Source organism: Dasypus novemcinctus, chromosome 8 (genome assembly GCF_030445035.2).
Source record: "Dasypus novemcinctus isolate mDasNov1 chromosome 8, mDasNov1.1.hap2, whole genome shotgun sequence".
Taxonomy (NCBI): domain Eukaryota; kingdom Metazoa; phylum Chordata; class Mammalia; order Cingulata; family Dasypodidae; genus Dasypus; species Dasypus novemcinctus.
This window is the reverse complement of record NC_080680.1, coordinates 50,340,059-50,360,612: the sequence shown is the minus strand read 5'-3', so window position 1 is coordinate 50,360,612 and position 20,554 is coordinate 50,340,059. Positions and strand designations below refer to the sequence as shown.

The 20,554-nt window shown below is 35.6% G+C and overlaps 1 protein-coding gene across 16 annotated transcripts in view; it reads left to right on the top strand.

Annotated features, from left to right (window-relative positions):
- PTPRD (protein tyrosine phosphatase receptor type D) overlaps nt 1-20,554 on the top strand; it is a 537,728-nt gene that overhangs the window by 365,572 nt on the left and 151,602 nt on the right. For 6 of the 16 annotated variants that reach the window (XM_058301839.2, XM_071216724.1, XM_071216725.1 and 3 more), the window contains exons 9-14: nt 4,558-4,691; nt 7,183-7,327; nt 10,174-10,479; nt 11,409-11,602; nt 13,669-13,695; nt 16,872-16,989. In XM_058301839.2, coding sequence (XP_058157822.1) covers nt 4,558-4,691; nt 7,183-7,327; nt 10,174-10,479; nt 11,409-11,602; nt 13,669-13,695; nt 16,872-16,989 — 924 coding nt within the window. The remainder of the gene's footprint in view (nt 1-4,557; nt 4,692-7,182; nt 7,328-10,173; nt 10,480-11,408; nt 11,603-13,668; nt 13,696-16,871; nt 16,990-20,554) is intronic. The other 10 variants (XM_012519131.4, XM_058301842.2, XM_058301844.2 and 7 more) reach the window with 2 other exon arrangements.

The following is a 20,554-nucleotide window of genomic DNA, read 5'->3' as shown; positions in this document are numbered from 1 at the left end:
CGCTGAATTCACTCATCAGTAGCTGAAGTTAGTACCCAACCATCTCTTTCTCCCCTGGTTTTGGGAAGTGGAGCTTCCAATTCCAGCCTTGGAATAGCCTCCAGTGAAGGACGGGCACCAGCCTCCAAGGCATGGAAGGTTCTAATTACAAATCTTCTCTGCAGATGGCAAGTCTCCTCCTTCCGTTCCTTCAAGGATGTTGCAGGATGTTCTTCTAGTTTCCTGTTGCCCCCAAACAGGTGCTTTAGATAGCTCTGGGTGATTAATAACTGCCCAATAGCAGGAGCTGACTAGGAGCTCCTTATTCTGCTGCCATCTTGCTGGTTGTCCCTTTGTTTTCTTTCAGTACTACTATAATCTGGCTGTTACATTTATTGTTATTAGTACCATTTATCAATAAGCTAGACACATACATTTTTAAATGTGTACCTTACTAGAAATTTTAGCCATAAATACTGGGTTTTCTAGTCTCTTTGGTAATATGTTTTATTTATAATATGACAAGATAAAAATGTTGTTTAGCCATTTAATATGTTTCAACCTTTTTCTCTTTAGAGATGAACCCTAAATTTTACTCAGATATTGATCTCTGCATTTCAGATTGCATGCAGACTTTCTTTTGTTTCTTTTCTTCTTTCTTCATTCTCTGTCTTTGAATTGCCTTTAGATATTTATATAGAGTGCAATCATAGTAGTACTCAAGTACTTTACATTTATCAATGGGATTATAATAATCTTATTTGAGGGAAATGATAGCTCCTATTTTTATTTCCTTAGGGACAATTAAACAAGTAATTAAAGAAGAATGACATAACTTTGATTTTATTTACATAACATAAGAACTTCTTAAGTATAATTTCAGGAAAACAAAATGGTGTTCCTGTTTTTATTTCCACTTCTAAATTCTAAATTTGGTTTCAGATCAGTATTGTCATACCTCCTTTTTTAATGTAAAGTGATTGCACTTAAGTTTCTGGATGAATTCTCTTTTTTTGCCCATGCGTTTTACAGAATCTCAAAACTTCCCCCCAAATTTATGTTAATTAATGAATGAAATACCGCAATGTGGAAGAGCTCTTTAAATAAAATGAAAATTAAATAAAGTAGACATAGATGTCAAAGAAGAGATAAATGAAGATAAAAGATTGGCAATAAGAAAGTAATACATATAAAGATTATGTGTGTGTTTTTAAATATGGAGATGAATAGAATATGAGTATAAATGTAAAGTCAAACTTCTGTAGCCACAGTATTATATATATATATAATTGTTTATGTATATATAAACGATTGACAGATGATAAAGTATACCCTGTGTCTCCAAAGCAGTAAAGAGAAAACAAACCTGACAGTTTGGAGGAGTCCGCTAAAGTCTGTTCCTCTACACAAGAATTGTCATCATTAGAAAGAATGCATTTGGGGAATTTATAAATAAATCCATTAATTTAACAATGTTTTTCCCACTTTTAATGATCAGCTTCATTGGCTGTTGTTTCAAAAATGACAAAATGACCCTGAGGTACTTAGATGAACCCTCAGTTCCCAGAAAGACTCAGTAGTGGCATCCATAAAGCATGTATTGAACTCTTACAGACTGGAGAGTCTGAATGAAATAAAAATGCAATCTTAAGTACTGGACTGAATTTAGTCTATAGATCCATTTTGGCCCATATTGTGCATCTTTAAAAATTCAATTATTTTCAAATCATTGGGAAAGGAAAGATTTTACTTCTAAGATTATCAACTTCTGCTGAAAAATCAGAAGCTCTGCCGAGACTAGACCATATTTTCAGCAATCTGAACATAATCCCCTTAAGGTAGGGCAGGCATCTACCGATTTTCCCTAAATGGTCAAGTTCACCCATCCAAGTTATCTGCCTGACACCTCTGGGCATTTGTGTTTCCACAGAAAGCTCGAAATATAGTAAATGAAATGTCCTTCCAAACCACTTCAAAAGAAGGAGACTGGGGAAGCCGAGAGAACCCTCTGTATTTTGGTTGAACATAGTTATCACCAAGTTGTATAACCACCACTGACTTTATTCAAGACTAAAAATGACTTTGCCTCGGGGCCTTTGATGTGCCCATTAAGTTCATTATTTAGGGAGGGGCTCCTGAGAAAATCAAACAGAATTACATCAGATGAAACTTGTTATCACTATGCAAGAATGAAACATTGAGACTGACCAGAAATTTGGTCAAGACAAAGCAAAAAGAAGAGAGTATAAATAAGAAAAATTTAATTAGGTTTTCAAAGTGGTTTCCATCAATGCTGTTTAATTTATTATTAATATTAGGCATGGAGGAAATATATAGCATGCAATTATTATCCTGAGAGCAGTCCTTCTGTATCATCCATGTTTTGACATCTTGAACAATGCTGTATTCAGGTTTGGTTTGAGTCAGGACTTATCTATCATAGGGCTTTTTCTTTCTTAGACTTGTGGAAATTGAGGGAAGGAACGAAGAGGATAAAACTAGAGAAAAAGAAGTGATCCTACCCATAAGTGTGTGTGTGTGTGTGTGTGCATTTTAGGCTGAGAAACCTTTTCATCATTTGAGTATTGGACTCCCAGTTGTAATTTCCTCAGCTGTCTGATCATTCCTCACTCCCTTTGTCCCTCCTGCCAGTGCTTTTGGTATTTCCCTTTTAGAAATACATTTTTTATATGCTTTGCTATTTTCCTGTTTGTTTTTATTTTCCTTTTTCTCCTTCTCTTGATCCTTGATCTTTTATCTTGTCTCTGCCTCTCAGTCTGAATGCTTGTATTAGGTCACCCACTGGGCAAGTACTTAAAAAAAAAAAAAAAAAAAAAGATACCCAGCCCAGAAAGTAAGTTCCAGAGGCATCAAATTAATGAGAATCATAACACTTGTGATAAAAAGAGAAAAAAGATGATGAGGGCAACTAGAGCCACAAAAGCATTATTAGTGGCTCTAAGCCTCAATCCAGACTTGAATGTGCACACTGTGCACTGTCCCTTAGACATGCAAACACACACACACACAGGTGGACAAACTAGACAGAGGAATAGGACGATCATTAGGGATGTTTAATTTCCTTAAACAAAAGGCATTTTTTAAGTCATACTACAGAAAGATGGCTATTTTTTAAAAAGCAGTACTTTTTCTTTCCTGAAAGTCCCCTTTCTTGGGAAAATGGTGTTTCAAGTATTATTAAGATTAATAAAATTATCATGTTATACATCAGCTACAAGTTATATTATTTTGTGTGTTTTTGAATGCTCATACTCAAGTTACCATAAACACAGTTTAGATGTTCTTTTCCCCTCTGGTGTGAAGTATTTTTGTTCTTATTTTTTATTAAAAATACATGGAATTCTCACGTGAGTTTATGGGAATATGGGTATAAGTTCAGTGCAAGAACACTGAGACATGCCATATTATCAGGGTAATGTTCTAAATATTTAACAGCCAGAAAGACATGGGCACCTTCCATTCAAAGCAGATATTGGCCAATAACAATATAATGTTAGCTATGCCAATGATTAATGGCCATCTATCCTTGTGTTTAATGGACACAGGGCAACTAATGGGGTTAGTTATTGACTAGGAGATTTGGGTTAGCACAAATTATTCTAGTACAACATTTGAGTAAGCTATTTTAAAATAGAAATGATTCCCCATTCTTTATTACATCTTATAGATAGTTGTTGCAGATTATCTATTGCCTGCGTTAAGGAACTAATATGAGTGAGAATTATAGGTGGCCTCTATTAAGTGAGCCCTATTTCTGATAAGTGTATTCTATAAACTCTTTAATTTGTGTAGTAATTTAGCTCCATCTCACTAGGGATATTATGTTTTTAATGGGTCTAGTGTATTAAGTAATTTCAGGTCATTTAGAGATTAAAAGCAATTATTTGTAAGTGATAGTTTTTTTTTTTCTTTTTTGCACTTGTTTTTCAATATGTGGATGAGTAAGAAAAATTGCTAGGCAATTCTGATTGCCTCTAGGTTTTGTTAATGTATTAAAGGTGGGAATTTATAAACCTAATTGGAAATAATTTTGAAAGTTGCATGCAGTGCTAAAGAATAAGTTCCTTTATGTAACATTTTATGTAATCTAAGTACCTTAAAATTAAATTTAAAATATATTAAAAAAACTAAAAAAGAATAAGTTCCCATTTGATTGTAAAATAATAATATTTTATATACTTAGCTCTTGTTATGTATTTTAGGCAGTAATCCAAGTACATTATATAAATTACCTCATTTATTCCTCACAACAGCATCATGAAGGAAATAATTTTATTATTTTTAACATTGAATTGAGAGACTATTGTATTCTGTACATGTACAGATATTAAGCTACTTAAGGACAAGGCCAGTATTCATAATATTGTCCTTGCCCCTTGAAGGAGGAGAAATGGGCTTTTATGTGCAGGTTAACTTGGACTGAATAAGGTACCTGGCTGTCCTTTAATCTGATACTCATGGACACATTTTGATAGGAGTTAAACAGATGCACTATTGGAAGAATTTACAAATACTTATGGTAATGGTGAGCTCAGTCCTTTATCTTCTTGTTTTTAGTACCAGGGCAGCCACTAAACTTCAAAGCAGAACCTGAGTCTGAAACAAGCATTTTACTCTCTTGGAGCCCTCCACGTTCAGATACCATTGCCAACTATGAACTGGTATTCAAAGATGGGGAGCACGGTGAGGAGGTAAGACTGTGCTTCTCGCCTTCATAATTACTCCCCATACTGGGTCACTATGTTTGTATATTTACCAAGTTCTGTTGAAAGTCAAATATCCACAGAGGACCTTGGTAGAAGTGATCTGTTCATCAAAAGATGAACTTGGCCCCAAAAAAAGCCAGAATGGTTATTTGCATACTTTGGTTAACAACACAACCATTTCCCCTACTGGAACTCATTTCTTTTCAGGTTTCATGGAAGTATCAGGTTGTAAAAGAATAGAAATTCCATGAGTTTTGGAGACTTCAGTTCTGTCTTAATAAAGTGTTTTAAAAGACCTCGGTTACATGAATTTGTACCGATTGTTTTCAGAGAATGATGCCCCATGGCAAATGCTTATTCATATTGCTAAGAAGTATTTGATATGAATGTGAATATATATAAACTGTGAGTATGCTAGGAAAATAAGTAACACATTCTAAAAGGATTGGAAATAATTAATAGTTTATGAAAAGAGAAACAAAAGTCAATATAAAATAGAACTAATACATATATTACTGTGCACTGTTCTAAGTGTTTCACCTATGATAGATAACTCATTTAATCCTTGCAACAGTGTTGTGAGTTAGCCCCTGTTATTATTAATAATATTCTTTAAATACAGTAAAATGGAGGCACCAAGATAAAATAAATTTCCAAGGTCTCACACTACTGAATGGCATAGATAGGGTTTGATTCTAGGCAGTCAGGTTCTAAAATGACTGTTGTTATCCATTAGTGTATACTGCCTCTGTGGTGCATGTTGAATAGATTGTAGAAATTGGTGTTCAAATCTAACAGTACCAGAATGGGAATAAATAAGAGTAATTAATTTGTTTCTTTGGTTATTTTGAAATCCTATAGGAAATTTAAGACAAAAAAATTTAGTAAAGCTGTATATGAAAACTCAATCCACATGAGTCATTTTATTTTACCTCTTAGCATTCCTTATCTTAAAAAAAGGTCTTCACAAAACTGCACAGTCTCTCCGTTCTAAGAAGAAATACCTTAAAAAAAAAAAAAGAATACTGAATGAACTATAATCAATTACTTGGGTCCATTATTTGGAATAGCATGATAAAAGTTAATATGTTCCTGTTATACTGTTTACATTGAGCAGAATCACTGTTAACAGGTTTTAAATGCAGTACTACTAGATTTAGCTAACAAAGTCAATATAAGTTAAGCACTCAAAAAGTTATATAATTAAATGCAGATAGAATTTAAAGTACTCATGTTGCAACATGAGCTATTGTACTTTTTAGTAAGGCATTAAATTATTTTAAATCTTCACTACCAACAAAAAAAAAAAGAAATCAAAAGAAGAGTAAAAGAAAATACCAGCCTTTCCGGAGTGCTATGAATGCTTATTGTTGACATATCTACCTTGCTTTACAAATGTTTATTTAAATATTCCCCATTTTTTCCTTGTTATTTGGTGTATCAAAAATTGCTGAAAGCTTTTTTTTTTCAATTGCAAGCCAAAACACCCTGGGGATATTTTCTCTAGTTTTATATTTGAATTTGCCTTGACTGATTTCTGTTTGTGTGAACAATAAACACTATTTGATAAAAGCCTTAAGATTATTTATACCATTACTGGATTATATATTAGCTTGTATTTTAAGGTTTACTACAGGCTAATACTCAGTCTGAGATTGATTACCCATTGACAGCTGAGTCTTTGCCGGAATGTAAAGGCACATTTCAAACATGAAAAGTTGTTATAGCATTTGATTAAAGAAATCTTATGTCAAAAGCCCTGTTCAAAGTTCACGATTTTTTTTCTACTTGTGGGTTCTATATTCACAAAGAAAGAAAGGAATTTTTTAAATGATTTAAAGTAAGCCAAGAGTAATTATATGGCTCCATACAAATTATCAAGCTTTCCCCAATGACTAAGTTCTGACTTTTTATACCATCATAGCTTGACAGTTTCGTGCCTCGTTTATAGAACCACGTATGAATTGTACTCTAGTGACTGTTGCTATGTCTTCAAATTTTCTTTGCCCCTTATCTAGATTGCAAAAGGTCATGAAAAGAAGAGTTAGGCATTCATTCTGCCATTGAAATTGCACGTATTGGGCATACTCCCTAACACGGGCTAGTGGCAGTGTGGGTTGTAGGCTGTGCCACAATAACACCCACTTGAAGACAGAACACAACTGTGGCTGTTGGCCTCCCTGTCTCCCTCTTCCTTGATGCATTTGGATAACTGTGCCACTATCAAAAGTCCTCTGGCTTCTTTATTCCAGTTGACATTATTTGTGAAAACTTGCCTTTTAAATGCTAATGCTTTTACTTTATAACTTTCCTAATATAGTCCTTGATACTCACTGTTGATTCTGTTTGTGATATTCTGGTGAGATTTTTAACCCTGATGTCAGAAATAACACTGATGTGCCAGGCTGTATGATTAAGAAAATATTTGCATGAATCTTAATGAAGTTGACCAAGGTCTCCTATTACTTACCTGCAGCAACGAATTACCATTGAGCCAGGGACATCTTACAGGCTGCAAGGGCTGAAACCAAACAGCTTATACTACTTCCGTCTGGCTGCCCGCTCTCCTCAAGGCCTGGGTGCTTCTACGGCCGAAATATCAGCTAGAACCATGCAGTCAAGTAGGTGTCTCTCTTTGCTTACTTTCTGCCCTTTTTTTTCACGAGGAGCTGATGTCAACTTCAGTTCCCACCAATAAATGAAAGTGCTAATATGCTTAAGGGTCCTAGTAGTCTTTTAGGCTAAGGAGGCTGGGGATTAGAATACAGCCATAGTCTGTGTTGGTTTCAGACTTGATCCAAATAATAGACCCTGTTCTCCTGAATTGAAAGATTTTCAGAGAAGTTACAAGTCCTCCCTAAAAGAAATGGATTAAAGGATAGATCAGGCCTCATTTACTGAACCTACAAAGCTCTAAAGCAAAATTCAGGTTGAGAGAACTGAAAATAATCAGAGGACACCTTAGCAAACCAAAGAGGCAGCAAAAGATGCAGCTTTTATCTCTTTTAAATACACAGGCTTTAACTTTGCTAACAAATAAGTCATTATTTCACATATTTGCTCTAATTCAGAGAAAATCTCAGCTCTTGTGACTAGTTTGTTATTGGCTCTGCAAGTAGTTCATGTGAAAATTTGGAAATTCACAAAAAAAATCTGTATTTGGGCAAATTTAGGAATAATGGAATAATCACAGCCACATTAGTTGGAGATTTGCAATCCTAAATTGTGTTTTATTTCCTCAGGTTCAATTTATTTTTGGAACTGCTACCTAAAGCATAATTGTGTTTATCACAATGGGGGTTCATTGTGTCCAGTGCAGAATGGTTTACATAAAATATTACATGAGAGATTGTCTTTAACTGAAAAATTGGTGGCTTATAATAATAGTTTTCTCTTTGTTAATGTTTCAAAAATTAATCTATTAAATAATCGCTTACTTTTAATGAGTTTTTCGAGTTATTTTCTTAGACTTTTTTGTATGGTATTTCATATGTGCCTTTGGACATAGTGAAAAATGCAATAGATATGTATGATATCATTACATTGATTTTTTTAAAAGAGGATGCACTGTGTGGCCTAATTGTTAAACCTATTAGAAAACACGAAATTTAAATCATTTTAAAAGCTGAATTTCCTTTCATGTAAGCAATTCTTCCATCATTTTCTGTAGAAATTTGAATTCACGTTAGCACCCTTACTCAAAACATTATTATTCATATGAAAAGTGTTAGGCTTCTGATGCTTAATCCATTAGTGACTATAGATATTCCCACATTTCCTTTCCTTTAAAACTGAAGTATGTAAATAAATGCAATTTTTGTGTGTGCTTTGATTCCAGACAGGCTAATAAATAATATTGTGGAAGATAATTTGTTAAAAGCAAGCATTAATTAAAATAAATGAAATGCTTCGGTATGATACTTTGCATGGTTTACAGACCTCACTGTTTTACGTATATACATTAAGAGAGAATGGACTTTATAGCCATATCAGAACTTATCTACTTTTCATTAAAGTAAAAGTTTCAAACATTGCTGAATATATTCTCACAGTACAGGAGGTCTGAAGGTAGCAATCTAGTGAAAAGCAAATCAGCTTTTTAAAAATAATTAAAATGAGTCCTTGCCGATGCATGAGTAACTCAATTTATGTGAATAATGAGATATAAGAACCTCTACTCAGAATCAATAAAAATGATGTTCTAATTATCATTTTAAGATCCCCACCAAGTCTTTCATAAAGTCTAAGGAATCCCCAAACTACACTTTTTTTCCTTATGGAACATATATTCTTAAATTTAAAAACAATTTATGAGACTAGCTACACTGCTATTTATTCTATTTTAAATTTAAAAACAATGACATATTTAGTTAATTAGATGGAAAATAATTGCTTAAAAGATGACTATTTTAGAATGGGCAGTAAGAAAGTAGAGTTTTTAACTAATGTAAAATCTGCTTTGTATGTATAATTATGTACAAAGTGAAAGAAGTTTTGCCTATAAGTCATATCTCTTCCAGATGGTTCTCAGGTTTTGTGTTGTTGTTTTTTTAAACAGTTCTTTTTAATGGCTGTATTATTGACATTTTGTAAGGGATAGATGATTATTATTGATTTTACCAAAATTTGCTGGTGGGATCTAATTCTTCACTAGCAATGGTGTCTCAAGAAGAGTTATAATAAAAATGCTGAATGCTGACATAGGGTAAGTACAAGTTACAGTCAGAATCAACAAACCTGACATTACCTTCGGGTAGGTAAACCTTGGACTCTGCATTTTCATCATTTCTTGATTCTGCATGCTCACTGTATATGGTCTACAATAAATGTTAGACTGACCCTTTTCATCAAAACTGGTCAGGCAAACTCAGTTTATCAGAGAGAGTAAACCTTTTTAGGTTTATTGAAGGTTTTATGTCTTTGCTTGTTTTTAAATTTGAACTAGTGGACAGGCATCTATCAGTGATTGCAAATTCCCACTTAAGAACTCTTTCACAAATGAATACTGTGTATGAACTGGCCTCAATTCAGAATGTAGATGTGACAGCTTGGAAGCATCACCAGATCTAAAGTAATAAAATTTGCACTATTTGCAGCTTCCATGAAGCTGAATGGTCAGTATAGTTGGGGAGTGGAGACTATTGAGGGATTGTTAGAAGAATTTAATCTCAGGTAGGTAATTTTATTTGAGGTTCTATTATCTTCAGGTTTCATTTTCACATATTCCCCCCACCCATTATTTAACGGTTATTTTGGTTCACTTATTCATTTTTTGGTTTATTCATATTACTAAGCCAAGGTACATACATTTATTTTTTTTAATTTATTTGGTTTTAAAGCCTTATTTTTATTCTGTTGTCTGTATTGTTCGTTTATTTATTTTTGCCTTTTCTTTTGTTTCATCATTTTTTTCCAACCACTCCTGTCCTTTCACTCAAATCCTTCTTTAACTCACTACCAAAATAAGAGCCGTCAGCTCCTCCTCAAGACATTAGTTGCACCAGCCCAAGTTCCACTAGTATTTTGGTAAGTTGGCAACCTCCACCAGTGGAAAAACAGAATGGCATTATCACTGAATACTCCATCAAGTATACTGCAGTGGACGGGGAAGATGACAAGCCTCATGAGATTTTGGGAATCCCTTCAGACAGTACCCAGTACCTTTTGGAACAGCTGGAAAAATGGACTGAATACCGCATCACTGTGGCGGCCCACACAGATGTCGGCCCTGGCCCCGAGAGCTTGTCCATATTGATTCGAACCGATGAAGATGGTATGTTGCCTCCACTACGTCAGTTTGCACCCTTCTGACATACTTGGTCTGCTGTCTTTTCATAGGCTAACAGTAATCCATTTTTTTTCTGCTCATCTTTTTACCCAACATCGCTGTTACTTCAGTATTTTTTTTTTTTACCAAAGACCTGTTTTTCCTACAGCTTGGGCATTTTCTTTTTCAGTCTCTACGCAGTAATTTGCTTCCCTTTAAAAGAACAGTTTGCTTATGACCTTGCAATCCAGCCCTTTCTCTGTACCTCCATCTAATGCCTTCTGTGTTTTTCTTGGCTTTTTGTAGTAACTTCTTTACCTTACATTTTGAAGTTAACTTTTCAAAACTGCCTTCTTATCTTCTTGTTGCCTTTTTTTGTCTTGCATAATTCAGAGACACTGATGCTCGACATTCAATTTTTGCCATCTGTTGTATGGAATACCTTTGATATGAGAGAAAAAGAGAAGATAATCCATATAATCAAGCATCTTTTTATTCTACTATTAAAAACCAGAAACCTTTAAAAAAAAACACACACACAACAATCAACAACCAGTTTTTATTTCAATGCTACTTCTTTGTGCTTTAATGCTTTGAATCTCAAAGCATCTCCTTGGCTTTTGTACATTTTTACATGTTTTTCTATTTCTCTGATACTCTTTTTTTCTTCCATTTTTTTTTTTTTTTTGGCATCGGTCATGTTTTTTGATCTTTTCTTAAAAGGTAGAGCAGATTGGTTGAGCATTTTCATTGGTTGAAAATGTTTGTATTCCTTAATGGAAACATAGTGGGTTTACCCAGCTTTTTTTTTTTTTTTTTTTTTTTGGTTTTTGGTTTTTGGCTTTTGTGGTTTTTTTTAACCTAAGTAAAGAAAATGCTCTGACTGGGTGGGACAAGTGCCTATAATTTTCTTTTATCCAATGATGTTGTTCCAGTTCCTAGTGGTCCTCCTCGCAAAGTCGAGGTAGAGGCTGTCAACTCAACATCTGTTAAAGTCTCATGGCGCTCACCTGTGCCCAATAAGCAGCATGGCCAGATAAGAGGATACCAGGTGCATTATGTGAGGATGGAAAATGGTGAGCCCAAGGGCCAGCCCATGCTGAAGGATGTCATGCTGGCTGATGCACAGGTAAGCCCCTGAGATTATGCACCTGTGTTTCTATATGATGCACTTACCTTACTCCATACCTTGGGCCGTTTTTAAAATTTTGCATTATTGTTAATATCCTGTACAAAATTCCACATTTTTAGTTCATAAAATGCATGAGTAGGCATTTACCTTTAAGTTTTCACCAAGTGATAAAGTGAATTGTAATGAAATGACTATAAAGATGGATTAAAAATGTTATTTCTTAAAATACAGATATTTAGCTCTCTATAGCTATATCTAAGTTTGCATTTCAGACCTCACAAATCAAATCACTGGGAAGAATTCTAAGCAACAATTTTGCTGATAGGGTCTACTTTCTGCTGTGCTGAAAATAAATGGAGCTAGCTTGATCTAATTTTTAATGTATGACTTCTTCCAGAGAAGAATAGATATTCTTATTTGGAGAAAAGTACCCACATAATATCTTATTTAGTACTTCTTTAGCAAGTCCCATATTTAATGGAAGGATTTGTTTGATGGCCCAGAAAATGAAGATAATGAAATGATGATAAAAATATTAGAGTTGTCTAGAGATTAAATGGGATTGCCTTTGTTGAATGAACTTAAGAAAAGCCAAGTTAAGAGTAAGTAATTGAATATGTGAGAAAATCTATTGATCCAAAGGCAATGGTTCTAAACCATGGTGACACAACTTTGTTCTGTAATTGTATAAAACAGATCAATGAAAATTTTCCATTTTGTTTCATAAATAAGAGATGAGTCAAAGATAGTTCTATAATAAAGCCACTTGTATTCCACATATTTTCCTATGAGGAAGAGGAAGATCTGGATGTATAACTGCCTTGGTTGGAGCTCTGCATTACTCATGGACTAATTTACCTGTGCTATGTCCCATGGCAGTGGGATATTAGGAATATTGGAGTCATTTCACCCCAGCAACTTGGTGGCTGGGTAAGAGAAAAAAGGAGGTGTTTTGTCCTTCCTTTGTGTGAAAGTGAAACAGATTACAAACCAAGTTGGAACTGCTGCAGCAGAGTGCCAAGTTTTACATTTTTGTCTCTATGAAAATAAGAGGACAATTATTATCCCTGTGGCTCTCAGGAAAGTATTTGCCCTAAAGTTGTAGAAAGTGAACTCACAAAAGTGCTTAGGTTTACTGATTCAGGTTTCTAACATTCTTACCAAAGGATTCTTAATTAGTAGCTCACTTATCTATGTTAAATCCTGGTGTCTGGTTTTAATTTGAAGGCTGCATGTATGAATTTAGGTGGCAATTCATATTATTCCCCTGACTCTGGAAAAGGGCCTTTGCATTGATTTTTAAAAATATATTTTACTACTTGAAAAATAGGTAGTTCTCATAGTGTAAAACTGAAAAACCATTATGGCCTTTTTAAAAATCTGCAATTATTGCACAGTACAGAACTATAATTCTGTCTCCATTTACATTGTAGAATATAGTAGTTAATGGAGTTATATAATACAAAATTCCTTAAATGTCAGTTTAATCTTTTTTTCCTCTCCCTTCTGCTTTGGCTTTTTAAAATTATTATTATTAATTGCTGATTTTCTTTGTGTGTTTTTTATTCTGTGCCCATCTCATATATTCTCTGACTAGTCACTGAAATTCCATTAACTCTTGTAGGATTTTATTGAAGCTATAAGATTTCAATATTAATGAAAAATATTATTCTAAATAGGTGACTTGAATTAATTGTGTAACCTAAGAGAAATCAATGTTAGCGTCACGAAGTAGTGCACGATTAGAAACATTAGCTTCTTGCCATGCCTTACTGGCTCATTCCAATGAACTACACATAAAAATTTATTGCCAGGTTTTAATGATAACAATACCAGAGTATATTTACTTTCAGTCTCACAACTGGGGGTGTAAGTGGAAAGTGAAGGCATAACATTCTTATATTCTTTGAAATTTTATTTTACACCCTGCTTCAATTACTTATTTTTGCTTTTTTTTTTTTCTTAAATCTAAGGAGGGTAACATTGCCTTCAGAAAGCTACAAATTCCTCTTCATTTGTTTTTATTTGTTTTTTCTTTCCCAAAACTTCTTAATCTCAATCAGTGGGAATTTGATGATACTACTGAGCATGTGAGTAATTATTGACAGGCTTGTCAAAAATAGATTTTATATACTTGTGTTTTCTGGTGCTCCTCTTTCGCTTACTTTTGATATGTCATCACTGTTTGCTCAGATGCATGAACTAACAAATTATTTTAAAATTATCTTGACTATGTGCCCACTTTTTAGTTTGTTTTTTTTGTTTTGTGAAACTGGCATGGTCCTACTGATTTACGTAAGGAATGTCATGATTCATGTTCTTTTTGATGGCTGCTCTATACTTTGTCTTGAGACATAGTCAGAGGAAGAGTGCTTTAAGTGGAGCCATTACAGCCTGAATATGTCAAATTATTTGATGTAGTCTGCTTATGAAGCCTACTTCAGGGTTTACACATTCAGTGGATAACATAACATAGATCTAGCTCTAATTAACTCTATTTAGAAGTGGCACCTCCCTGGTGCAACACAAACAGATTTGAATGAAATTGAATGAGTCATGCCAAGAAGGAGAAAGTATCACACTGAGGGAGAAATGTTTTTCAAATATTTGAAGGACTGGTTTATGTTATTTATAGAGAGCTTCTTATGTAGAAGGCACAATGGGGAACACATGAAGTGACACCTGCCTTCCAAGGGCTTACAAATATAGGTGGTTTGGGAGGATGTAATCTTCTGCAGAGTTATGTGAAATACAGCAAGTAGATGACTTAATCCAATGTGTAATGAATAAACAAACAAATGACATTGTCCATAAGAACTTTGAGTTCAGACCTAATGGACCAGAATGGTAGAAGAGATCCTGAAATTTAATTGAGAACTTAGGGGAGGAGTAAGTGAACGTGTATATATATGTGTGTGTATATTTGTGAGTGTGTTGGGGATGAGATGAGAACATATTTTTCAAAGGTGAGAATAGCTTAAGCAGTCACTGAGGCAGTCAAGAGTGTGGTATATTCAGGTGGCAGTGAGTTTGCCAATTTGGAAATGAAGAGTGCCTGTAAGTTAATGGCAAATTAGGCTATTAAAGTAAATTATAACATTGTGATGGGAAGTCTGAATTGTCAGTTAAAGAGCCTTTAACTCTTCATTACTGGAGGGCTATGGAAAACTATTAAAGGCAGAAATAAAGAGGATAAAATTGTTTGGGGGAAGATGAAAGCTGGCAGGAAGTACTCTTTCATTCAGTTCATAGATTTTTTGTGTGAAAACTCATATTGGAAACTCTTGGAAAAAATATCAGCTCCTTTGGACTTGATAGTGTGGAGAAGTGTTTTATAAATGGTTTTGTTCATAACCCACAGTCAGAAAAACATTACATGCCATGACCCAAAGCACAAATACATATTATCTACTTTTAACTGAAGTGAAAATATTACAAAACAGTAGTTAAATATATGATAAACTTTAATATTTTGTATTTAGCCTACTGTACTTTTTAATTTTAAAAGCTGGGTCATGACAGACTAAATTGATTTCATGACATACTGAATATGTCATTACCTCCAGTTTAAAAAGCAGCGACTTAGCAGAGCTATTAGAGGGCTAAGAACAAACAGAGAAACAAGAAAAAAGGTTTTTATTACTAATTTAGTCATGAAATGATAAAAATTCAGCAAAGTCGAGGCAGCAGAAATGAAAATGGGACAGTTATGATCAGTATTTTAAAGGCAAAATTGGCAAAAACTTGCTGACTAAATTTGAGAAAAAGAGGGTAAAGACAGATCGTAAGTTCTGAAGACGTTATCATTCATTGACTTATGGAAGGAGGGAGTGCTTACTTCTGGAAGTAATATTTAAGCTTTAGTTAAGTTGAGCCTGAGCTAACACAGACATTTACAATGTATTTGCCACTGCAGCTCAGATGAGAAGTCAGGGCTAGAGATGGATTTGAGAGAAATGCAGAGATAATTCTTTAAGGTTTGGAAAGGAATGCAGATTTTTTAGGACTAGAGAGAAGTACAGTGGGCTTCTGGTCCTCAGGAAATTGGGAACGTTTAATAGACGGGGAAGAGGTAGAACAGAAATAGAACAAGAGACAATAGAGTAAGGATCTGTGGCCATAATATCAGACACATCATCCCACCGAGAATATTGAAACCACCAAAGCAGTGTTCCCACTGCTTAAAGAATGAAAGTGTAACCCCTGAGATAATATGATCAAGGCAGATAGAGCTATGTCCAGCCAAGATTATACTACTCTGGAGCATTTGACCAGTTTCAAATCGCATTACATACATTTTCCTATAACAGCCTGTACAAGAGGAAGGACACACATGGTTAATCCCAATTTTTTAAATGAGAAACCTAAATAAGGCTCAAAGGGGATACATTTCTTGCTATGCAATTTAGTGACGGAACCACGTCTTGCTTCTTTTTCCTCCTAGCCTTCTTCCCTGCTTTTAGTAATAGTCCAGAGCCATGGAAAGGTGGCGCTGGAAAAAATAATGAACAATAAGAACTCAGGTTCTACTACATTTTTTAGTGTTATGGCCTGTTCTCCAAACCACCCGAAAATTCTCCCAGATGTATAATGATTTTAGTTTATAACTTACATTATCAGCCCATAATAAATGTCCCACATCCTAGGAAACTTCTCTGACTCTCAGGATATCCAACAGATCAATTATTTGGCATATAGTTAGATGGTGATAAAAGCTACTGCATTGCCATCTGCCCCATCACCAGGCTATGGGACAGGCTACAGTAGATGCATCTAGAGAGCAGCTGGTTTAGATAACAGGTAGTGTATGGAATGCTCATTATGAACCAGGCATCTTTTAAAGTGTTTATCAGATTTTACTCTTGCAATCCCGCCCCCCAGTAACCCTTATGGGATCCTAATATTCTGATTCTCATGTGGGAAACTGAAACACAGGGAGGTGAATTCACTTGCCCTGGATCACCAAGCTAATAAGTAAACACAGTTAAGGTTTATATTGAAGAATTCAGAAAGTCCGTCTCCAGATTTCATGCTTTTAACTACTACCCCCTAAGAGCTGCCTCTTAGGATCGCTAAAGACCCCATTTGCATGTCAGCATGAAAACGGATCCTCCATAGCATGAACTCCAGGCATGCAATCCCTAGTGCTTGGCATGGCTACAGGGGACATTCAAGCATGCTCAGAACGAACACGTATGGCCTGGTCTTACTCCCATGGCATTCGAAGAGTGTTTTGAATCAGTGTCACTCCATTGTGTCATTTCAGGACATGATCATTTCTGGGCTACAGCCTGAAACATCCTACTCCCTCACCGTCACCGCCTACACCACCAAAGGAGATGGCGCTCGCAGCAAGCCCAAACTGGTATCCACCACTGGGGCAGGTAATCATGATTGTGCATATGTGTGCCTTGAACATTTCCAAGCAACAACAGCACTCATTTTCCAAATGGTGCAGATTGGTCCTAGTATACCTTTATTATGACAAAATCAGAGATGAAAAATGGACTGTGGTCAACTTTTGTTTGTTTTTGAGACTTAGTCCAAGTAGTCCTGGAGAGAAAAAAATAACTTGAGTACATGTTTTGCTCAAATAATTAAAATATTTTTCGGATATTTTTTGAGCACCTATTATGTGTGAGACACTATTCTCCATACTGAAAATACATCGATCAACAAAACAGAAAAGGACCTTGCCCTCCTGAAGCTTAATTTCTGACTAAGACATAGATAATAAACAAGGACAAATGGGCATAAAATAAAATGGCAGCAAGTGACATGCTGAAAAAGAGAAGCACTTAAGCATGAAGGGTTGGGCAGCCTCAGGGAGCTGCTATGGAAAGAGTGCTCAGGAAAGATCTCTTAGAGAAAAGATATTCCAGCAGAGACTTGAGTTGTGTGAACTATCAAGTCCGTGAAGGCCTGGGAAAAAGACTGTCTAGGCAGAAAAGTCACTCAACTTCAGCCTTTCCCAAAGAGCTGCCCTCTTGAACTGGGTTGGTGATTTAGAGATCTATTTTTTGGCATTTTCTCCATCTCACCCCTTGCCATGGGAATCCTAAAGAAACCAAGTTGCTGAAAAGATGGGAATCAGAAAAGAGAACGAAGAAAAACAAGGGTCCTAACTGGTGTAAAACTCTTCTTTGCTGAAGAACAAAGTTTCTGCAGAGTTTAGTGTTGCTTTGGTGGGCCACGCTAGGAAAAGCTAGCATAAAGGGTGACCTGGAATAGCAGAAACAGTAAATTAAAAGAAAATTACAAAAGGATTCTCCTCCAGTCCTTTAGATAGCATTCTCCCATAGAGAGTTTAAACTATGATTTGATTTACTCCTCCCGAATTGCTCCTCACACAACTTTTTAGGAGCACACCTCTATGTAAAGGCATAAAGCAAAGAACAGCTGTGATGTTGAGGGCCCTCCTGGGTGCCGTGCTCACTGCCAGATTTGTCTAAATGTCATAAGATTTGCCTCGTTCACATCCTGCCACCTGGAACTGCCTCAAGCAGCAGGATTGCAGATGGCAAAACTCCTTCAAGGCAAAGTCTTCTGGGTTTTGTTTTTTTTTTTTCAAGAATATCATAGCATCAAACTAATTTAGTGCCCTGCATAGGAGATAAATGCTCAGTGGAGGTGTGCCGATTTTCTGGCTGTGGAACCAGCCTTTATTGGGACATAGATAACCAAGGATAAGCCTCTGAAACTGAAGCCCCAAATGAAAAAAAATATGTTTCCTTCACCTACATTTGTAATTGTGTCTTAATAAACCTGAACGCCTGACATGTCTCACATGAAGCTTCAAACTCCTATTGCCCATAAAATGGGAGACATGTAAGGAGGAGAGTGTGGGTGATTTATAGTTTAGGAATGTGAATCCTAGAGAAATGAATGGTTTTGTCTATTGTAGTTGTCACTAGGACTGGCTCGCCCTTTTTAGTCGCCACACAGAAAATTACTTAGGATTATGGGTCTTATTCATATGTAGAATTCTACTGGAATATCCATTCACAGTTTCCAATCATTTTTATCAAAGGAAACGTGGTTATTGAGACAGCAAAGGCTTATAATTCAGATGCCCACACACGGACTTTGTTGAGACCTCCTCACTGAGCCTGGGATGAGGTGGGAGAATCCAGACTTGCAAATATTTAAAAGGGAAAAGCTCTAGTTTTCCTGTGCTGCCAACTGACCAGGCAAAACGCATTCCCTAGTCATATTTTATTCCTTTGCCATCAGTGACTGTATTAATTTGTTTTGTTTTATATAATATTGCAAAAAATAGTCCTCATTTATGTGACTGAGAATTACTGAGTTTATCTCCTAGATGTGAAGTTGTAATAATCACAGTTATAATTATGATTGTAGTTGCAGCGTCATGGAGAATTCAGGAATTCTCATGATATTTTCTTTTAATAGTAAAATTCCTGATTGTGGGATATGTTTATTTATGATAGGTTGTTCCTAAATCTGTAAATGACCATACCTTTGAAACAAGATTACTGACTTAAATACTTAAGCAATCCATGTAGGATTTGTGTTACCTGAGGGATGCTTTTGAATAAAATGTTGGCTTTTATATTCCAATGATTATGACATTTTTGTAGTTTCTTTATTAATATTCCCATCTTTCTATACCATAATAATTGCTCTACAGCCTGAGGCTTTGAGGCTGAAGGTTACCCAGCAAATTCATTAGTTTTAAATTTTCTCTATATTTACACACATTTCAGCTATGTGTAAGGAGGGTCTCTTACAGAACTATAACATGGAGAATTGGGAATAATAAGTTTCGGCCAATCAATGATGATAACTGCTGCATAGGTGTTGGGTTAAATTGAGGCTAAGTTTGGAGACATTGGGAATGAGTGCCTTGGTAGATCTCCAGTGATTGTTACTGCTCAGACAAGAAGGGCAGCACATGTATACCATTTATAAAGTGCCAGAAGTTTTAGGAGGGAAGAATGTGATAAGAAAATAAGAATTGAAAAGGCAAAAGGTAGAAGAGTTTACACGGCATGACCCAAATTAGAGTGGCTTATTTACTCTGCAGCTGAGCCCTCCCTGCTTCTTCCAGTGTGTTTGCTAAAACACTGCTAAAGATGATCTCCAAGACCCTGGAGCAATTGTTTATAACTCCTTCCTCTTGCTCCAGCTCTAATGCTGGAATAGGCAGAACCCTCTACCTGGGATGGTTTTTAAAAGTGGTCCTTACAGTAACTCTGGGAACCCTGACCTGTCTTCACATATAGAATCCCTTAATCTACCTCTTTATGTCCCCAACTAGAGTACGTATATTTTAGAGGACATAGACCCTGCTGTACCCATGTTTATTTTCCCACCCAAATGCCAGTTGTGCCAGGGTATAGCTCTTTGTACAATGTAGATAGTGACAAATGTTTTTAACCTAAAGAGTTTCCAGAAGCTGGAAATGAGATGACTTCATTGCCTATTTGCAGAGGTTTGGAGAAATTTTTTTAACCATATATGCACTGATACAGAATTCTCCTTATTCTTTTTCTTTTGTTTTCCTTTCCTTTTTTTTTTTTTTTTCTGTTACTGCCTGGATGAAATAACAAGTGTCCCAGTACCCTTACCCAGAGCTAATTGTATCTGCATGTATTATTCACCCACTCGCAGAGATTTTGGGTAAGCCTTCATGTTGCCAGTCTCTCCTGAGGCAATATTAGGAGTTCCTTCTCTAGCTGCCTCAGCATTGGATTCTTGCCTGAATCCTTCACGTGTGTGTTTCAATGCTTTCAGTTGTTGTCTCATAGTTTTCAGGCTCAGTGGAACTTCTGCCAGGCAAAGGAAAGACTGTTGTAGGCCTGGCAATGGAGACCAGACTGTGATGCTCCTGGCACAAGAGTAGAAACCAGTACATCAGAACTGGTGCCCGTATTTCTAGAGCATTACTTTGATCTCATGATTCCAAGCCCACTGCCTTTTATCCCA